A 19,177-nucleotide genomic window follows, 5' to 3' on the forward strand; every position below is an offset into this window, starting at 1 on the left:
AATTTGACAGAACAAAATTCTAAACCACTAAATAATTCTATGTTCCCAAGGTTCAACCAGCAGTATGTCAAATATTAGGTAAAATATCTAATATTTATTTGGCCTCAAGCCTAAAATATTTATTTTATACAATCATTATTTCTTGTACTGTATGCTAGAAGTTGATTATATTGTATAATTTAAAATATAATTCTAATTTCTATATACATAGATCCGTGCAGTATAAAGACAGTATATAAGTACATTTGTATTAAATACATATTATTTAACTCTAATGATTAGGGCACATAGTAAAGTAAACAAGATGTCCATTACAAGGAACATAAGTTCTGTTTTTTCAAAATAGTGCAGAGTGATGCACCAGAAGCAGAAACAGACCCTCAATATTTGACTAATGAGACAATATTCCTCAGTATTCCTTCCAAGTGTGAGACTCTTAAATTAGAATTAGCGTATTTTAATTACAACTTTAACCACAACTACAAAACAGTGAGGGCAGAGAGGCAAGAAGAGCACAAATGCCTCTAGTTATGCTATTATAGTATACACATATCGAGGGACCAAGCCAAGCTAATCTCTGAGTCTGCTGTGGAGGTGAAGAGACAAAAGCGTGAAAGAGATGTTTTAAGAAAAGCTTTCTCCGAGATAATTAAATTACATTTCCAATCAGATCACAGTATGAATGTTTTACTTGCCATAGAATTATAAACCAGAACAAGCAGAAACTGTCACAGAAGCTTCATCACAGAACCATGAGAATCATGGAGAGGCAAGTGCTGATGACAGTTGTGCACATTTACCTCAAATAACATGAACAGACATATGGCATTTGTTTTTAAAATAAGTAGCACAGAACGATTTTCAGGATGATATGGAAGATCATGTTTACATGAACATTCACATGATGGAAACAACTCAATACAAATAAAAGGGGAATAAAACCCCTCTAGGATAAACAGTTCCGTTGAAGAAAAAAACATTCACTCTGAGGTTAGCAGATATGTGTTTAGCATCCCAGCTATCTCCTCTGATCAGTCATTGTCTTCACAGTACACTGTTAGGGACTGAGAATGTTGCTATTAGATATACAAACAACATTCAGTCATTGTGACATGCTACAACAGACCAATGCAAATTGTAATGCACCTAAACTGTCTCTGCATATTTTCAGAAAACAATGCTTTAGTGCAGTGGGCCTGTTTATGCTCCAGCTTGTGCAAGTTACATGTACAATCTCAATTCAGTCACAGACACTAGGTCAGGTTCTGACCATTCAGTTCCATCCTTTCAGCTCAGGCAAACTCAGAGAACTGAGACAATCTGTCCTCAAGTATCATACATCATGCTTACATTCAATTACATTTTTTATTTTAGAACACAGTTTTCACTTGAAAGCCCTCCAATTATCAGTTTAGATCTACTTTTTTCCTGTTTTAGAATTGTCTGTCAGAATCCCACACAAGATACAGACTCACAAGGATCACTGCTATGATCCACACATAATCTACAGGACAAGTGACATGCCTCTTAAATGCTCTGAATCACTGCCTACCTCTCCCATCTGCAATCTAGACATCCAGTTTCAACAGCAGAAATTGCATCTCCCTAGTCATCCCAAGCTAATTATCTACTTTCAGGCACCCTCATAAATGAAAGTAGATTCTGACACGGTGACTGATACTTAAGTGGTCACTACTCTTTTTTTATAGAATGGACCAAGTCAAGATGTACTGAATCAGAGAATGTGCAAACACGAGGCAACAGAGTATTTGTAACAGTATTACATCATTTGTTGCATAAGCTGGAAGGTATGCAGTGAATAAGATATGCAGGAACTGTAGGAATGGAAAAACATGTAGCAGCAAAGGCAGTTAAATGCTTCCTTGGAAGAAAATCCTCTCCTCCTTCTGCAGCTGAGATTTCTAAGTCATATTTTTCTTACGTAGTAAGTATATTCTCACCTTTAAATTACCCTGTGTTACTTTGATTATGCTATTACAAATCACCCTTTCCTCTTCTTAATGCTGGTTTTTACTCACTGTGCTGAAGCCATGGCACTAGCTTCAGTCTGCTTTCTGGTGCTTGTAGTCATGACCTGCTGAAGCTAAGCAAATACATCCTTTCAAACTGCCTTAATGTGTTGACAAATGTTTGCATCCACATCTCAACTTGCTCAAACATATTCGTTACATGAAATTATTAAGTCTCCCTTCCCCAGATCAAATATGAAATCTGTGTACCACACAGCTACAGCTAAATGGAAGTTCTAAGTATAGCCCCACCTTGCAAAACAACTTCTGATCCAAACCTCACTGCAAATCCAACTCAGAACATACAGGCTTTAACTAGGTCTTGAAAGATAGTTGTTGGGATAGCTACGTTTGTTAGCATAGACAAGGCCAAATTTCTTACTATTTCACTGGCAACCTGTTTGTTTTTTTTTTTTTTTTTTTTCCAGTCAAAGAATTTCCACTGAAGGCAATATTGGAAATGCTAGTACCACCTGCAAGGTCAGGGACCCACAGCCAGAACCATAGGAACTCCAATAAGTAAAAAAACAGTAAAAAGGGAACAGTAATAGAGAATAGTAAAAACTACCAAGTCATTTCCTCAAGGAAGCAATGCCGCTCCATCTCCTGGAAGATTAATATGCAGATCAGGTGACAACTACAATGAAGCTATTTCCTTATGCCAGGAGGCTGCTAAGAGTTTTCCTGTAGTCCATGCCTCCCTGCATGGAACCTGTACATGGAAGTATGAACTCCACACTATTATTTTTTGTTTTTAAACCCAAACAAAATGATAACCACATATTTCTAAGACAGAACCGATCTCTTCAATTTTAATATTTGAAGACTACATCTTCAAACACAGGTAAAATTCTTCTTTTTAAAATTTGTTCGGATTAATTTTTTAAAATTATACAGACATCTTCATGACAAAAATATTTTACAGACAGATCCCTAGGGCACTAAGTTGCAATGTTTATTACTTAGGTGATATTTCCTTGCAAAATACATTAAATTTGCAGGAAGCTACAGAGTGACATAAATATTACTTCAAGACATGTTCCTATAGCTCAATTCAATTGCATATAACAAACAGATTTCCACAAATAATACTGTCAGTATTTGGCATACATGTGAATAAAACATGCATATCTGTGGAAGTTTTGATTTTTGCATACCACCAACTTATAAGAGAAACACAATTTTCTGATTACTTCAGGAAAATGATGACAGCTTCATAATTGGGAATCAATAGAAATCCTACCTTCCCCAATCAGATTTTGTCCTCTCCAGTACCTACTGATTCACACAATGACTGACAAACATGGCGCTAAGGTGAAGCCTCCCTTACCTGGTATCAGGTAAAATCAACAAGGTTATCTAGTCTCTTCTGGCCCTCAGGTAGAGATTATCAGTCCCTCCTTCTGGCCTAAAACAAGGACAGTTTCATCTATGCGACTTTTAGCAGGTACTTTTCTCTCCTAGTCTTGAATATGTCAGGTACTGGCACTACACAACCTACTAACTCCCTAAAGTCTTTCCCTATTACCTAACTTCAATCATCTTTGGTCCAATTTAAGCCACTTAACTCCCCTTTTTGCTGTAGACACAAAGGGGCTATTCTCTTCCTCTTTTTTTAACATATTTGATGACCATATTTTTTATTCCACCAAACCTTCTCTTTCTTACCTAAAGAGCAATTTGCCTTTCTAAGTATAAGAATGCTAACCTGTAAAGAAAATCAATACTGATGCCATGAACAAAAGGCTTTAATTTATCTCATGCTTATTAACATCAATGAGGGTGTAGGTATTCCCTGGCTATAGGCTGACTTCCTTTAGCCATACAAAATTCCAATATACCAACGACTAACAGTTTACAGCTTCTTTTACTTTCTTAGTTCATACCTTTTCTTTAAAAGCTGTTCCAACTGACCATTATACCATTTGGTATAATGAAGTGGTAACAGCAGAGATTCAGTGTAAGAAAAAGTTAGGGAACACATTAATCTTACTTACATTAGCTACCTGCAAAACCCAAGGCTTTTATTACTTAACGTTTATGTTAAATTCTCAGCTCCTTGTTTCAGGTAGTTAAGTCAGATTTCACAATCAGGATTTTAGATGGTTTCCACTTCAAATATGTGCACAATGGTTACCACAGAGACAGAGTGTAGTCTACAAAAGCTTCCCATGACCTAAAGTAGAAGGTGCTCCAGATCAAATTTAAGCTTATTTTCCAGTGGGCAGTCTTCCAGACCACAAAAACTACCACCATTCACAGACTGCTGCTGTGCAGGTTCAGCGTCCAGGGTTTTAAAATTTCATAACATTTACCTTCGCCTGAAACAATTTATACAGTATACTCAATTTAAACCTGTATACTAATGATTACAAAAATCAAAAAATCGATTTAACGTTTCCAGAGCAACATGAAGCCCTAGTCTCTCCTAGTTATGTGTTACAAGGTACTCTTCACACAGTCCTGTAGTACTAAAAATGTGACAGACTACTTGGCACTGAGGATCTTATACTCTTCTAATCTGTGAAGAATAGTTTTCATTTGGAAGTCTTATTATATCCAGCATTCCACATGTAAGATGGTAACCTGTCAAGATGCTGAAATTTCTTACTACATGTACACTGTACTGCATATTTCCAACACAAATACTGTGCTGCATATTCCCTGATAAAGACATGACAGAAGTCTATAAAAATAAAAACAGGAGATGAAAATGTAATGAGATTAAATTTGACACCCAATATCATTTAATGAAAAAGATCAAATTTTAAAACTTGGTGGTTCTTCACACCAACAAAGCTCAGAAACTCACTTTTATAGGATCCTATGAAGATTTCAAAGATCCACAGCGTCAGAGACTGAGCAAAATAATGGAGGATGGAAATCAAAAGTTATTAGATGCAAAGACATCATCCCTGTCTCAGGAACTCCTCCAAAGTCTAGCACCTCAGAAAATATATGCAGTATCATTGTCAAATCCAATTATCTCTAAATTGTGTTGAGATGACTGAAAATGTCCAAATTTAAGTAAAGGGAAAAAATTCCTTAATACTTCTATTGAGCCTAGGGATACAATCAGAAAAAGAAAGCAAAGTGCCCTCAGAAAATTCTAAAAAAGTTTAATATAAAATCATTATATATCATAGGTTACAATACATAGTACATATGTATGACTATGCACATATGTATCATACACTGCATATCTAATTGCATACATATTCACACTTGTAAAATGTCATTCTGTATCACTATAAATATGAATTATTTTACCTTTAAATTCATGGAATTACCACATTTTGTGGCATGACCCTGACAAAGTTCAAATAAAATAGTTATAGTGCAACTTACATAAAAAAACTTTCATTTTACTACATTACAAAATTTAACAGTGGTTGGCTCATCTCAATCATCCGCAGTGTATTTTTTCCACAAAAAAGTTTCATTTCTTTTCCAAAGAGAATGTTCACACACTCCTTTATCTTCTGTCACTGCAGAATGAGGGACTCTTTCACAAAGCTTCTCTATGACTGCTACATCTGTGAGCTTTCTGAGGCTCTCCTCATTCTGTTCATTCAGCATATCCCAGAAATCTTTTGGTCTCCCCTTTGATTTTTCTGCTTGTCCTGAAGAGAATCTCCTTGGTGATCCTGTAGATGCATTTCCATCATTTCTGAAGATTTCATCAAGAATAGAGGTATCTCCAAGTAAGTCCACAAAAGAATTTTTGTTGCAAATCTGAGATTTTCTCTCTCCATTTTCTGACTGAGACATGGATCTTTTTTTTGGCAACTGTGTTCTTTCTGAGTCTTGCAATCCTTTACAACTTTTTACAGGCAGCACCTCAATTATTTCTGATTTACTGCTTAATGAGCCAGATGCCATAAAATCCTTGAATGCCTGACTGTTTCTTCTTTGGATATGTTGAGTAGCAACAGTGGGTGACTGTTTACATTTTGCATCAACAAACATATCTTGCAAGTCAGAGTCCTTGTGGAGCTGTTCTGCTTCTCCTTTATGGCTCTCCTGGGTCTGTGTTTCTGTCGTTACACTGAGAAGTAGCCCTTTAGCTGATGAAGGTCTAGACTTAGATCTTCCAAAATTAAAAGTGGATTTTCTCTTCCTGGAGTGTGTTGCACCCAGTTCTTCTTCCTCACATTTATGTGAAGCTTCTGCTGGTATTTCAAGTGAGAAGAAAGGCTCCATCTCTGGATGCTTGGAAATATAGAATTCCTTCAACATATTCTGCCTGGTTTCTGATGTAGCTTTTGCAATATGTTCTGCAAGGTCTTTCACTGATCCCATATTAAAGTGAGATACCATTTCCTCAAATTGTCTCCTGTAATTATCAAGAAGGAAAAAAGTGTTATGCTGATACCCTTAAGTAGGGGGAAATAGGGAGGAAATGGTTGCTTCAAGTCTTTTTAAAGAAGACTTGCTAAACAAAAATTGGATAAATGAATATACAAGAGAAACTGTCCATATCATCCTACCCAGTGAGTTACAAAATATTTTTTTCTGCTAAAAAGCCAAGCTGTAATTAAAGTAGATCACTCTAGTTGAGTTAGCCCTAGTCTGAGGTAAGGAAACTTTACTGGAAAGCTAGAGAGGTAGGTTTACAACCCCATGTGGGAGAAAGGATATAAAACATGTCACCTTTCCTATTATGAGGGCTCCAAAAGGTAGTAAGATTTAACCCTGTTTGCCTCAAATACTACTTTACTGGCTAGCTAGTGTGGTGACTACAGACAGTCTCCCACTCTGCCCTACAATTACAACAAACTGAATTATATAATCATCCTCATTCACTCCATGGCACATCCACATGTACTACAGAGTCTAACTGCATGGCAGGTGCTAACAGATAACCTGCTCAATGCTTAAGAGTGATTTGTTTCAGCTTTTTGCTAGATATACTTTTAGGATCTTGGAATAACAGCTTTGGTCACCTCACTGCCTTTGAAAATTGTACCTCAATAAATTTTTCATAACTAATTACGATTTTGAACATTTTTAGAATGAAGGGTTGTCCTTTACATGCCTCATAAATATCTATAATTTTCAGTGTCTATAATTGTAAGAAAACCTGACAATGACTGGCACTTCAGCAGTAATGGTATAGATAACTGAGGTCAGCTAGCTGATATTACAGCTTCTGAATGCTCACAGACATTACATAGGTATTAATTTTCATACAGTAATTTACATGAAAATTGTAAATATATACCAAATACCTATTCTGTAGGTTTGCTTAGCTAGCTATAGCTTTCTACTTTCTACTTCCACAAACCACCGGGCTGTTTTTATTGAACTTATAGCTACATAACAATGGAATTTAATACTTATATTAACAATACCAATCATTCGGGGAAAAAGAAAACAAGGAAACAAAAAATTGTTATCCCTCCAAAAATAACCGGGGGAGAAAAGCCTTAAAGAGATATCAGAAAAGAAAAACACACTAAAAAAGAAAATATGAAGCCCAGTTTTTTTAACAGCCATTCAATGCAAGTGATGAGATCTGGGCAAAATCATTAGGCAGCCAGAAGCTAACATTATAAAATGCCTCCTGTCTATACAGTTTAAACACTATTTCGTAGTAGCCCATGATGCACATACTACGAACCCTCATGGTGACGACATCTACACAGTTATGTAATATACGACCATTGAATCAACATGTTCAAGTGATTTGTGGATTCATCTCATTTTATTAATCAATTACAGTAGTGTAGTAGAGTAGTGTGAGTCAAAGTTTCCCACTAGTTCCACTCTTGCCATAAAAAATAACAGTATTCCCTGAGTAGGGTTGAAACAAAGACAAATGCTTCTACTCAAAGGGAAGTGTGTTTCAACCTTAGAATTTTATTTCCAGCTCACCAAAACAGTCTCACCTGCGTATTCTTTTGGGTGTCTTTCCAATCAAGAAGGTGGTTGAACCTACTCTGTGTACTCTTGTGCTTCTCTGAGTCACAGGATGTGTAACATACAGATGACGTTGGTTAGTGTTCATCAACATTTCTTGCCTTTCCTTAACAACTTTCTCCTCTGAAGTACTGTCTTCTGGGACTTCATATTTTTTCTAGTAAAATGAGACATTGAAATCATTAGAACAGCTGTGCCTCTCATGTAACAATGCACCCAACTTCACCCAGTTCAGCCCTTGTAACCAGCATTACTGGACTGAACACTAGGATTGGGATTCAGAGCTGAAATGTAGACTCCCTACTCAGTCGCAAACTTTCAGGAACATTGAAAGGAAGTCTTGGTTCTCTGTCATCTTGCACAAAAATATGATCCTACTTAAACCTGAGTTATTTTTCTGAAATTCTCACAAATTCTCATCAAAATTTCCCCTTTGCCAAAACATAGCTGCTTAGTGATATCATCAATCTCCCTATTAACACTACTTTAGACATGAAATCACAAATTGCATTCACACCTTGTCATCTGCTGTTCAAAATCTGGTTTCAGATCTACACTGTTTCTTCCCAGTGTTTTTCTACTTGATCTGTATCCATTTCCTTTATTTTCATGGGCTGTTCCCAATGTTCTTGAGCTTTAGGGTCTCACGTGTGTTCTCACCCCACCACTTTGGTAAGTAACCTCAAACTAGCATGCAGAGAGATATGTTAGTATCACAGAGTCCACAGGCATATATTTTTACTTTAAGACAAATGTGCAGCTCCAAAGATTAAAATTTTATTTCACCATTGTATTACTCCCCACAACACTGAAACCCCACCTCAATTAAGATTAAGAACTCTATTTTCCCAATAATAGTATAATACTAGTAACAAAATTAAGATTGAATTAGTAGATGTTACTACAGCATAAATATTCTACAGTTCTCTTGCTGGTCCTGTATACATTTGTTAATTTTTTTTTTAACACACGCATGGGCAATACTGAATTTTACTTAGAAAATGTATTTTCAAAGTAGAATGCAATCATAGTTTTAAAAATACTAATTTTAATGGATTTTTTTGCATGAAAAATACTCATAATTTTCCAATCTCACTATGAGAAGACGTGCTTATTTTTCACTCTGTTAGGAAACCAGGGCTGTATAACTTAATTCAAGAAAGTAGAACTTGAATAGAATACAAGACTAACAATGTCAACGCTTGACTCAAAGTTGTGTTAAACCCCCATAAATGTGCATCAATTTACCTCTCATTAAACAAGACTTAAGTATAAGAGGCAGTAATACTTCGGTTTACTCATCTGCTCAAACACAGAAGATTTTTACTATCTTTGAGAAAAAAGCCAAATGTTGTAAACACACTAAAAGTCATAAAATTGTTTATATTTGCAGAGAACCACATTTAATGTTTGAAGTATTGCTAACTGCATATAAATGCACAAAAGGCAATATTTAGTTCTGGAAGCATAAAATTTTAAGTACACTGCACCACCCAAAAGAACAACATAAAAATACCACCAAAGATACAAAGAGCATCTCTTCTTCTACTTAAATGTTGCTTGAAGGTGGGTTTTTATAACTCAAGGCAGAAAAAGTTACTGTAAAAAAAATTATTGCAAGAACTGCAGGAGCTAATTCCAGTTAAAATCTGTAGCCATTGTGAGTAACTCCTAAAATACTTCCAGCTCCCCAAAGCAAAGGCAATTGGTTACATGATACCCAGTTAGGCTGAAACACAATCGACTCTGCTGAACTGGCCAGTTTTAGAAATCCCAACACCCAATGCCTAAATCCAGGAACTTCTTTCAAAAAAACCAAACATTTTTTAATAAACCTAAATACCTAGTTTTTTAGATGTCTCTGTGTTTGTTAAATCCGATGTTTATTACTCTGAATGATACAATGGATGACAGGGTCTATGTATAAGCAATATTTGCAAAATGAGATGAAAATTAGCATTACTACCAAAAGAGTGAAAACTTCAGTCAATATTCCAGGACTGTCAAAATTCTACACTATTTTGCTTTCTTTTGAATTTGACTTCCTGCATTGCCCTTGTAAATTAATTCCTCTCATGGCCAGTATCTTTTAAATTATCTTTCAATATTTGCCCTCTAAATCACTCATAATAAAAACTTCAACAGCTTTCTATATTCTTCTGTTCCTCAAGCCCTTTCACTGACACTCCACGCAGTCTACACTCCTCACTTCTACATGAAATGCAGTGTTGAGTGCACAGTGTTGGCCATGTTTGCATGAGTCATCACATTTACCACATGCATAAGACAATCTCACAAAGCAAGACTGAAACCAAGACAACCTGATTCAGCTAGGAGCCTCTGACTCTTGCTCGTCTACAGACACTAGCACATTTAATCTGTTTGTATTACTGAATGCAATTCAGTATGTCACATTTGGATATTGAATGACGGAATAATAAAGGAAACAAATCTTTCACTGTATGTCACAGTATACAGTGTCTGCTGTATGTTAAAAGAATATTGACAGAGAGAATGACAGCAAGCAGGAAAGTATTTTCTAAATATTTAAATACATTGAACACAATATGCCTTTGCAGTGCACGTTATAAAATTTCTACGGCTAAGTGGAAAAGTTTCTTTAAAACTTGACCAATACTTGTTGGTCATATGACAAATTATGTTTGTCTATACTGAATTATCTGTAACACCATTATTTATACATTTCTCTTTTCATAAACTTTGGGGGGAAGGCTAGGAGGTGAACAAAAAAATTACATTGACATCAAAGATAAAAAACTTTGATTGAATTACTGAATGCAGTATTTTTACTACTTTATTAAACATTGTGCACTTTCATTATGTCAAGAAAACCTTCACAGCAAGTTCAAAAGAAATGCACACTTTATTTACTTTTAAAGGCATACATATAAGACAAAGACCATGCAAGTGGTTTAGTAGAAGGCAGTGTTTTTTAATTGAAAAAAAATTGAATGAGAAAAAGTTACACTCCAGAAATATCCCACTAAATGCAAAGAAAATGTTAATGAAAGTACAATAAAACAAAATTATGAAGTGCTATTGTGAACTATGGAAAAACCCACAAAATTGTAGCCAGTCCTTCCTGTCTTATCCTTGTTTTCTTCTCCTATTCCTCTTTGATCTACTACACTTACTCTTCAGACACTTTTTATATATTGCAATGGGAAAGAAGACAGATAATTAAGTAGTTGTGCAGAAGTACACTTTTTCTTAAGTATTCAGAAAACCCAGGGATTCTTAGTACAACTGAAAAACACTCCAAAGAAAGCATTTACTGACACTTTTCATGTTCCATTTATTCTGTGATGGTTTCAATCCCTTCTTCTTTTGTTATGTACTTTTCTAACTCTTGATAGTATATATCAAATTTTGGATACCAGTAATGAGTTTTGATTTCTTTGAATTATACATTACCTAATAGGATGCAGCAATCAAGAATCTAGCAAAAATGCTAGAGTACCTGCGCATTTAGGGTCACAAAACCCATTTAAGGATAACACTCTTCAAGAAGAATGAACACAGGCATGAAGCAAAAATGTGTTACAATGTAGCTGTAATATCTACTTCAAGATTCCATCTTGAATCTACAAGTCTTGGATCTGTTAGCTCTGTACGGCAATCTGTCTCCTGCTGCTCAGTTACAGCAGTTATTTTAAAAACTTATACAACCACCAAACCCAATTTTTGTCTATGTTTGACAGTACAAAACTTCAGTATCTGCATCTGTATCTTCCTGTAACAGGCAAAAAGAGGCACTCTGGGGCAATGAATGCTAGTCCATGTATATGCATCATCAAACATGACTGAGATGATTGGACACCTGAAGCCAGTAACTTCCTTTACTTTAGTCCCTTCAAGCAAGGCAAACGACAACGTTTCACTTTTTTAAATACAAGAAGATGAAAAAGTATGGGAGAGCAAGAGGGCAGAAGCTGGGAGTCCAATGAGTAGAGAAAAAAGAGAAACAGAGATTCCTGTTTTGATACTTGTTTTTCAATGCTGTCACATGTCTGTGGCAATTTGCTAAGAAAGGAGGCTCGGAGGATAATGAACATCCTTCAGAAGCCTGAATCTGAAGCTGGAAAGGTTTGCATAATTACTTTTCAGCCATAGTTGCACTGCGTTCAAGCACCTTCCTCTCCTTTAGTGCCTTATTACTCAAAGTATCCTTACAGTAAATATCTTGCCAAATACTGACTTGCAGTCACCAATAATGCTTCTTAACTGCGCATGAAACCACTGCTGTTAGATATCCAGAATACTTATCATTGTAGTTTCACTGTTTACAAGCAAGAATGGCATTCTGAAATGTCTACTTGCCTTGCAGTCACCCAAAAAATACAAAAGAAAGAAACACAGTAAATTCAGTATGACTGGCCTCTTTAAGTGCATCTTACAACAAATAAAAAACCACTATGCCATATCCTGATTCATATTTTCCAACTTCCCTCCAAATTTGAGAAAGCACATGACTTTCCCAATACATCGTGAGTTAAGTTGGTTTTGGACGATTGCTATTAATTTGATGATTTGATACTGCATTCCAGTGCCTTTATCTAAACAAACTACAATTCTAAATTATTTCAACTGATCTTTTTCCCCTTTGCAGTTTTTTCTTCTGTTCTTTTTGGTCTGGTTTGGAGGTTTGTTTGGGATTTTTTGTTTTGTTTTCTTGGTTTTTGTTTTTTGGTGTTTTTTTCCTAGCAGTTTTTCTGATTATATATATTAATAATTATGACCCTTCTATGTTGGAGAAGATGAAACTGAGGAATCTTGCAAATATGAATGCTCAGATTCTGGGAATTGTTGGGGAAGGTAGAACAGGAAAGCCCTAGTTTCTGAATTACCATAAACACAATAGGATGGCTCACCGAAGCTAATCCACTCTTAATTAAACAATGCCTTTGGCCAGAGGGCAAGGCCAAAATACACAAAAGACTGACCCGCACCCAAAGATTAGATCTTAGAGTTTAGAATGTCACATGCTATGCTAATATAAGAATTCCTATAGGCTACATGTAAATGCTATAGAATTAGTATTTTGTATTGGATTGGTTCTTAGGGAATCAGAATAGTCATGATGGAAGTGGATTTATTGTGTTACAAACGGGAAGTTGCTCTCTCTCTTTTCTCTCTCTTCTCCTCTTCTGCCTCTCTCTCTCTTTTCTCTTCTCTTTTCCTCTTCTCTTCCCCTCTTTACCTTCTTTACTCTCTCTCTCTACCCTCCCTCTTCTCTCTGTCTTTCCCTCCCTTTATCTCTTTAATCTGCACGTGGCTGTGCCGAGCAGCTCCTTGCAGACTCTCTTATAATAAACTGCAACTGCAGCTTTTAGCATTTACAGAGCGTCTGAGTCTTGTTCCACGCTGATACAAAGAATCCAGGAGTCACCGCACTTCTATATGCTTTTCTTGAACATAGGTTATTGCTAGATATTGTTTTTATTTTACCAATGTTTCTCTGCTGCCAGGACATACACAAAGTAACAAGAAATGCTTGATACCTGTCTGTCCATTCTTGGTCTTGTTTATTTCTCTTTACCACACAGACTGATAGAGTAGTGTGTGTTGGAAGGGACCTTTTAAAGGCAATCTAGTACATGTACATGTCACACAAGAATTGCTTCCTAAATTATTCTGTATGTCAAGGAAGGTAAATTGTAATAGCGTCCACATAAAATTTCACGCAGTTTCTTTAAAAATTAGGTCCACATGGTGAAGACAATAAATACAACCAGCAAAAAATGGATCTACTTTCCCAGAATTGTTAAATAAACTAGAATTACTTTTCTCCTTGCCAAGAACACACTACTGAATAAACCGTACTTCAGAGACTTATGGTGAGTTATAAATTCCAGTTTGAAATGAGCCTGAATCTTACAATATTTCAGAATTATTTCTGATGTGGACATTAGTTTTTGCTTTAATTTAGCTTTCTTAATGGAAAAGCAGTCTCTGAATGAATGCATCTGTTCTAACAAAATAAGGCTGTAGAATGAGAATTACAATTTATGTATAACCAACAGTCAGTACCTTAACTGTCCTACAAAATGAAGTCAACCTACCTTAAAATTTTAGAATAATTTAAGGTAACTGTATTTATATCAAAATTCCTTAGTTAAACAAAGTATGCTGGCTATGATTACAAGTGCACCTAATACCTGTATGTATCCCAGCAGACTAACAGCAGAAATATTTCTCAAGTTATAAAAACTGTTAAGATTTATTATGGACCCAAATTACTCTTCCAAAATATTTTGCCAACACCAAGAGACCACTAAAACTAAAGCTGATAAAATTACACAAGTTTTAGAGTAATATGTAGTCATTTCCCCATGTATGTTGCATGTAGCTTTATTGCATAAATAAACTGAGACAACAACATTCCATAAACTCTAACCTTTTGCTTGGTACTGGAGAATTGCCTACTGTATCAATTGAGAACAGGTTGCATCCTCTCTATTTCACATTTACTTTTGAGTCTGTTTCATTTACAGTGAGGTGACAGACCAAGAATTTTTCACTAGGAGCAATCTTACTTAGTTTTTGAACCTTTACCTAAAGTCTTCTATAAGACATATCACTGTCTTTCACCAAAAAGCTGACTTTGAATCAATACAGTTATCACTATTGTTGAGAAGGAGCCTAGCTCAGAATCCAAAGCTTAGGGTAATTGCACACTCTGGCAGAAGCTGTGGACTTGCACCCATCTTCCTTTACCCTCTCATCCTGTCAAAGAGCAGCAAAACCAAATGCCATGCACTATATCTCATAATGGAAAGTCCAAGCTTCAAAGAATGCCACATAATTAACTTACTACATTATAAAAACACAACCAAAAGTGAAATAGTGGAATGGTTAATTCCATTGCAAACTGAACAAGAAAACTCAATAAAGAGCATTATAGGCCAATTATTTGGGAACACATACTTTAAAGCTGAGTATTTCCCCATTCCAAAAGACCAAGGACAAAGGCATGTTATCTCCCAAAAGCCTACTCTTTGTAAACAACTATCTAAACTTGTTGAATCTGAAAGCTGTGCAAACACACTGCAATCAGAGTTCCTACAACTGATAGAAAGTCTTTGTTTAAATAATTTACAAAATGTCAGTGTAATACAAATAAGATAAAGCAGAGTTCTTAATGACACAACTTTTGTATTTAAAGTATTCTCAACAGTACTTAAATCTGCATTGGAGATACAAAGGGCATGTTTTTTCCTAGGCTGACAGCATGCTTAGTTTTCTCATTTACACCACATTGCAATAACATAAAGAGAGGTTTACCATTAATCCAGGTTTTACTACAAAGCATCTCGTTATTTCTCTGTCAAACACTGGCAATAGTGCCAAATGTCTGTCATCCAATTCAGGGGATTAAGTCTTCCTTTATAGTGCAATTCTTGTACAAATTTATAAAAATACAGATAAAGTTTCTTAGAGCTGGTCACAGTCTATATTTTGGCCTGAATTCACGCTGCAGAGGTTGAATATGACAGCTGGCAGGAAGCTGAGGGGAGAATACATCCTCCCCCTTTTCAGTCACCACATTTCTGTTGCCATAGTGATTAATCCTCAATTGAATGGCTGTCTTTGTACATTTCTTTTCAGTAAAACTTTAAGTAAACTTAAGTTGAAAACATGCAGTTGACAGAAAAAGAAACTCCACATATTCAACAGGTATAGTACAAGTTTTTGTGACTAATACTTTTCCACATATTAAGAAGTGCAAACTCGCTCTAACATGGGACATCACCAGTTTTTCAAATTACTTAGTATGCCCTGCTCCCATCTTCTGTCTTTTTTGTGAAACCTTCAAGCCTTCTCCAAAGACTTCCCCATGCTCACACAGCCCCCCCTCCACACCCTGAATTCCTATTGAAGAAATACTACACAAATTCAGCTGGGTAAGAACTAGAGAAAGCCTATCCCAGACTTCCACACTGCTCAAAACATTTAACGTATGCTGTCTCTGCCAATTAACACAGAAATTAATTAGGAAATTCATTAAGAAATGCAGCCATTTAATGCAGAATAGACTAGAAACATTAGAGGAAGATATTTAAATCTTGCCTCTGGGAGGTTTCTCTTTCTTAGGGTAGCTAAGAAAAAGTTTCAAAAATAAAAGTTTCCAAAAAGTTTCCAGTGCGAGTTACGAAAAAACTCAAGGCTGTTTGGGTTCACAAAAAACTTCTGCACTGAAAATCGGCTTACTTTTGGAACGTGGAGCCCATCAGGAAAAAAAATCCCTCTAAAAGGCCTTAGTAGATGACTAAGCCCTTACACAGTTTGTTAACACTTCCATTCTTCCCACAAAATTAAAGCCAGAATAATTTTGAGCAAAATATCCCATTAATTACTCAAGACTTTTTTCTCTCTGAAAGGCTGAATTAAATGTAGGTCTGCTCTGAAAATTACAGTCTGGCTTTGCAAGTCCACCATGTACAATCTACAAGTTCATTTCACATGCTTGCTTGAAGAAGCTTTTGTTTTCCACATGATTCTGTGGTTACACAAGATAGTTGTTTTTGGTTTTCATCTATGTTCTTAACATATAGTGATGTGATAACAAAGATACCTAGGGTTAGGTATCTTCCATCTGTTTAATGAAATCTTTAATTTAATCTAATTTAATCAGAAATTTTCCATTTGTTTAATGAAAATGCAACACAAAACTTAAAAAGTCTATTTGCACAAGACTTGAATTTCAACTCAACTGCAGGACACAGATTGCTCAATGTCATCAAATCAGGCTAAGCACAACAAAATAATCCCGGAGAAAATAAGTTATTTATTCCACTAGATTAACTTGCAATATAATCTTCCTGCTTCCCCCTTGTATATAACAGACTGGAAAACCCTTCCTACAAATAATCTTCAGTGAAGCAGCACATCAAGTGTGTTTTGTTGTCATATAATAGCTCTCACTAATTTTTACTGGAGTGGCTATGTGCCACACTGAATGACATGCATTTTCTACTTCAAGGTGTTTACAATACTATAACCTTGTGTGATTCTCCCTCCATTATGGCAACAAAAATGGAAATGAAACTCACGCTTTAACACTCATGACTTCTTAGCAAAGATTATGAGCAGCAAGAGATCTCAAACTGCACAGAGACAGGCCTGTCTACTTTCTGTGACATTTTAGGTTCTGGGATATGCAAGCAAAGTTTATAACTACAAAGGAAGCAGAGATGTACTATTAACCTAGTATATAGTGCAACCCATATCTCCAAAGTCTCTTCAGAAGCAGTTGCCTGCCACACTTCTGCATGGAACAGAAATCCCCAGCTTTTTGATTACCAAGTCTCTTAACACTCCAGTTATGGACACATCAGTTCCTTCTGCATTAGCAGCACTATCAGAAACATCAACCCATTGAGGGAAGATTGCCATACTGTTCTGTGCTGCATCAAAAGAAGTGTGGCCACAGTTCAAAGCAGGTGATTCTGTCCCTCTGCTCTTAGTGCAGAGGAAGGCCACAAAAATGACTGGAGGGATGGACACCTATCCTATCAGGAAAGGCTGAGAGACTTGGAGTTATGTAGCCTGGAGAAGAGAAGATTCTGGAGAGAACTTACCAAGACCCTTCAGTACTTAATAGGGGTCTGTAAGAAAGATGGGGAAAGACTTCTTAGCAGGGTCTGGTTTTGATCAAGGTAAGACATAAGGAAGAAGTCTTTTCTACAGTGAAGATCGTAAAACACTGCAGCTGGCTGTCCAGAGAGGTGGTGGATGCTCCATCCCTGGAAATATTCAAGGTCAGGATGGATATGACTCTAAGCAACCTGAAGATGTCCCTGCCGATTGCATGGAGTTTGAACTAGATGCACTTTAAAGGGGTCATTTTCTATACTTTTTATGTATTTTCTTCTCAAAATCTACAGCAATCAAATACTGACAGTCTTGGGCCATGGTCAGAATACAGATAATTTTCACACAAAGGATAATTACATTCAATACAGGGACTATTGGTATTACAGTATTTTTATTATAATTCTAATTCTAAGCATGCCACATTTAAGAGACATCATGCCATGTCTATCAAAAAACTCCAGATAATCTTAGCCTTTTAAGTACTTCCCTCATCACACTTCCGAAATAAACTATAAATGAATCTCCACTTTGGTAGATGACTATGAAAACCCATTCTGTAACAACTTGACAATGTCTTTCTACACTCAAAAAGCTGCTTCAACTCACCTAACAGCTAGAGCATCATCTTCTACTTTTATGCAGTCCCATGGGCTTCTCTGCTAAAAGGAACATGTTCCACAATTTATTTTCCTTTCCTCAGGATCATGTGATAAAATACCTTTCCACATATGTTTGCTGCTACTATTGTCATACAAAACTTTCTTTAATTCAGATGCTGTACAGGATTTACTTTGACTAATGATATTCAATCAAATTATGGTTTACTCTCTTGTACAACTAATGCATAGGTTATACTGTCACATTTATTACTTCTGGATTTTTCTTACCTTTCAGAGCTGCTAAGCAGTACGAAAGGTATCAGGATGTTCTGTTTTTGTTTCTTATGACATACTTTATAAACTGTTACCAAACAGTTTTCCAGAGTCCTACAGTACTTATAGAAATACAGACTAAACAAGCACTCAGTACTGCAAGCGTGAAAATTTTAGCTAAACTAGTTGGTTGGCAAAACTCCTTTAAAAAACATATATAGACAGCAATATAAAAACCAATATGACTGCACTCCCCATCAGCTCTGAGGAAAGAAGAGTAAAGGGCTCTGCAGTCTTGAATCCAGGACTGTTATGGAACCTGTAGAACAAAGCAAGCAAGAAAAAATATAGCGAAATCTATTCCTTATAAAAAGAATCAAAATTTTGTTTCCTTAAGCCTTTAAAGGTACAGAGTAATAGCAGATTAAAATAGTATGTTCTACCTGTTCAGACAAAAGGTAGCTAAGATGTTCAAATAAATACTAGGCCAGGTAAAATTAAGGATAGACTGAATGCTTATTAATGGATAAAAAAAATAAGCTTGATTGAAGCCTACAGCTCAAAAGGTTAACAGAGACTTCACTGAGAATTACACTAGTGCCAGCTATGCAGGTCTAACACTGGCCTTCTAAACTCAAGGAAAGAAGAGGTGTTCAAGTCTTACATTTTTTTTTATAACCAATTTAAATACAAGCTTGTCAGATACTCATGTTCTTAGGATGTTCTACATACCTT

The 19,177-nt window shown here is 35.9% G+C and overlaps 1 protein-coding gene across 1 annotated transcript; it reads right to left on the bottom strand.

The window, feature by feature from the left end:
- Window positions 1-2,962: 2,962 nt before the first annotated feature.
- LOC130265126 (DNA excision repair protein ERCC-6-like 2) lies at window positions 2,963-18,856 on the bottom strand. The gene is made up of 3 exons (XM_056513955.1): window positions 18,177-18,856; window positions 7,922-8,109; window positions 2,963-6,366 (listed from the first exon to the last, which is right to left on the bottom strand). Exons 2-3 carry the CDS (start codon window positions 8,044-8,046, stop codon window positions 5,433-5,435), a joined length of 1,059 nt encoding a protein of 352 aa, XP_056369930.1. The 5' UTR covers window positions 8,047-8,109; window positions 18,177-18,856; the 3' UTR covers window positions 2,963-5,432.
- Between the last annotated feature and the right edge of the window lie 321 nt (window positions 18,857-19,177).

This window comes from Oenanthe melanoleuca, chromosome Z (genome assembly GCF_029582105.1).
Source record: "Oenanthe melanoleuca isolate GR-GAL-2019-014 chromosome Z, OMel1.0, whole genome shotgun sequence".
Classification (NCBI taxonomy): domain Eukaryota; kingdom Metazoa; phylum Chordata; class Aves; order Passeriformes; family Muscicapidae; genus Oenanthe; species Oenanthe melanoleuca.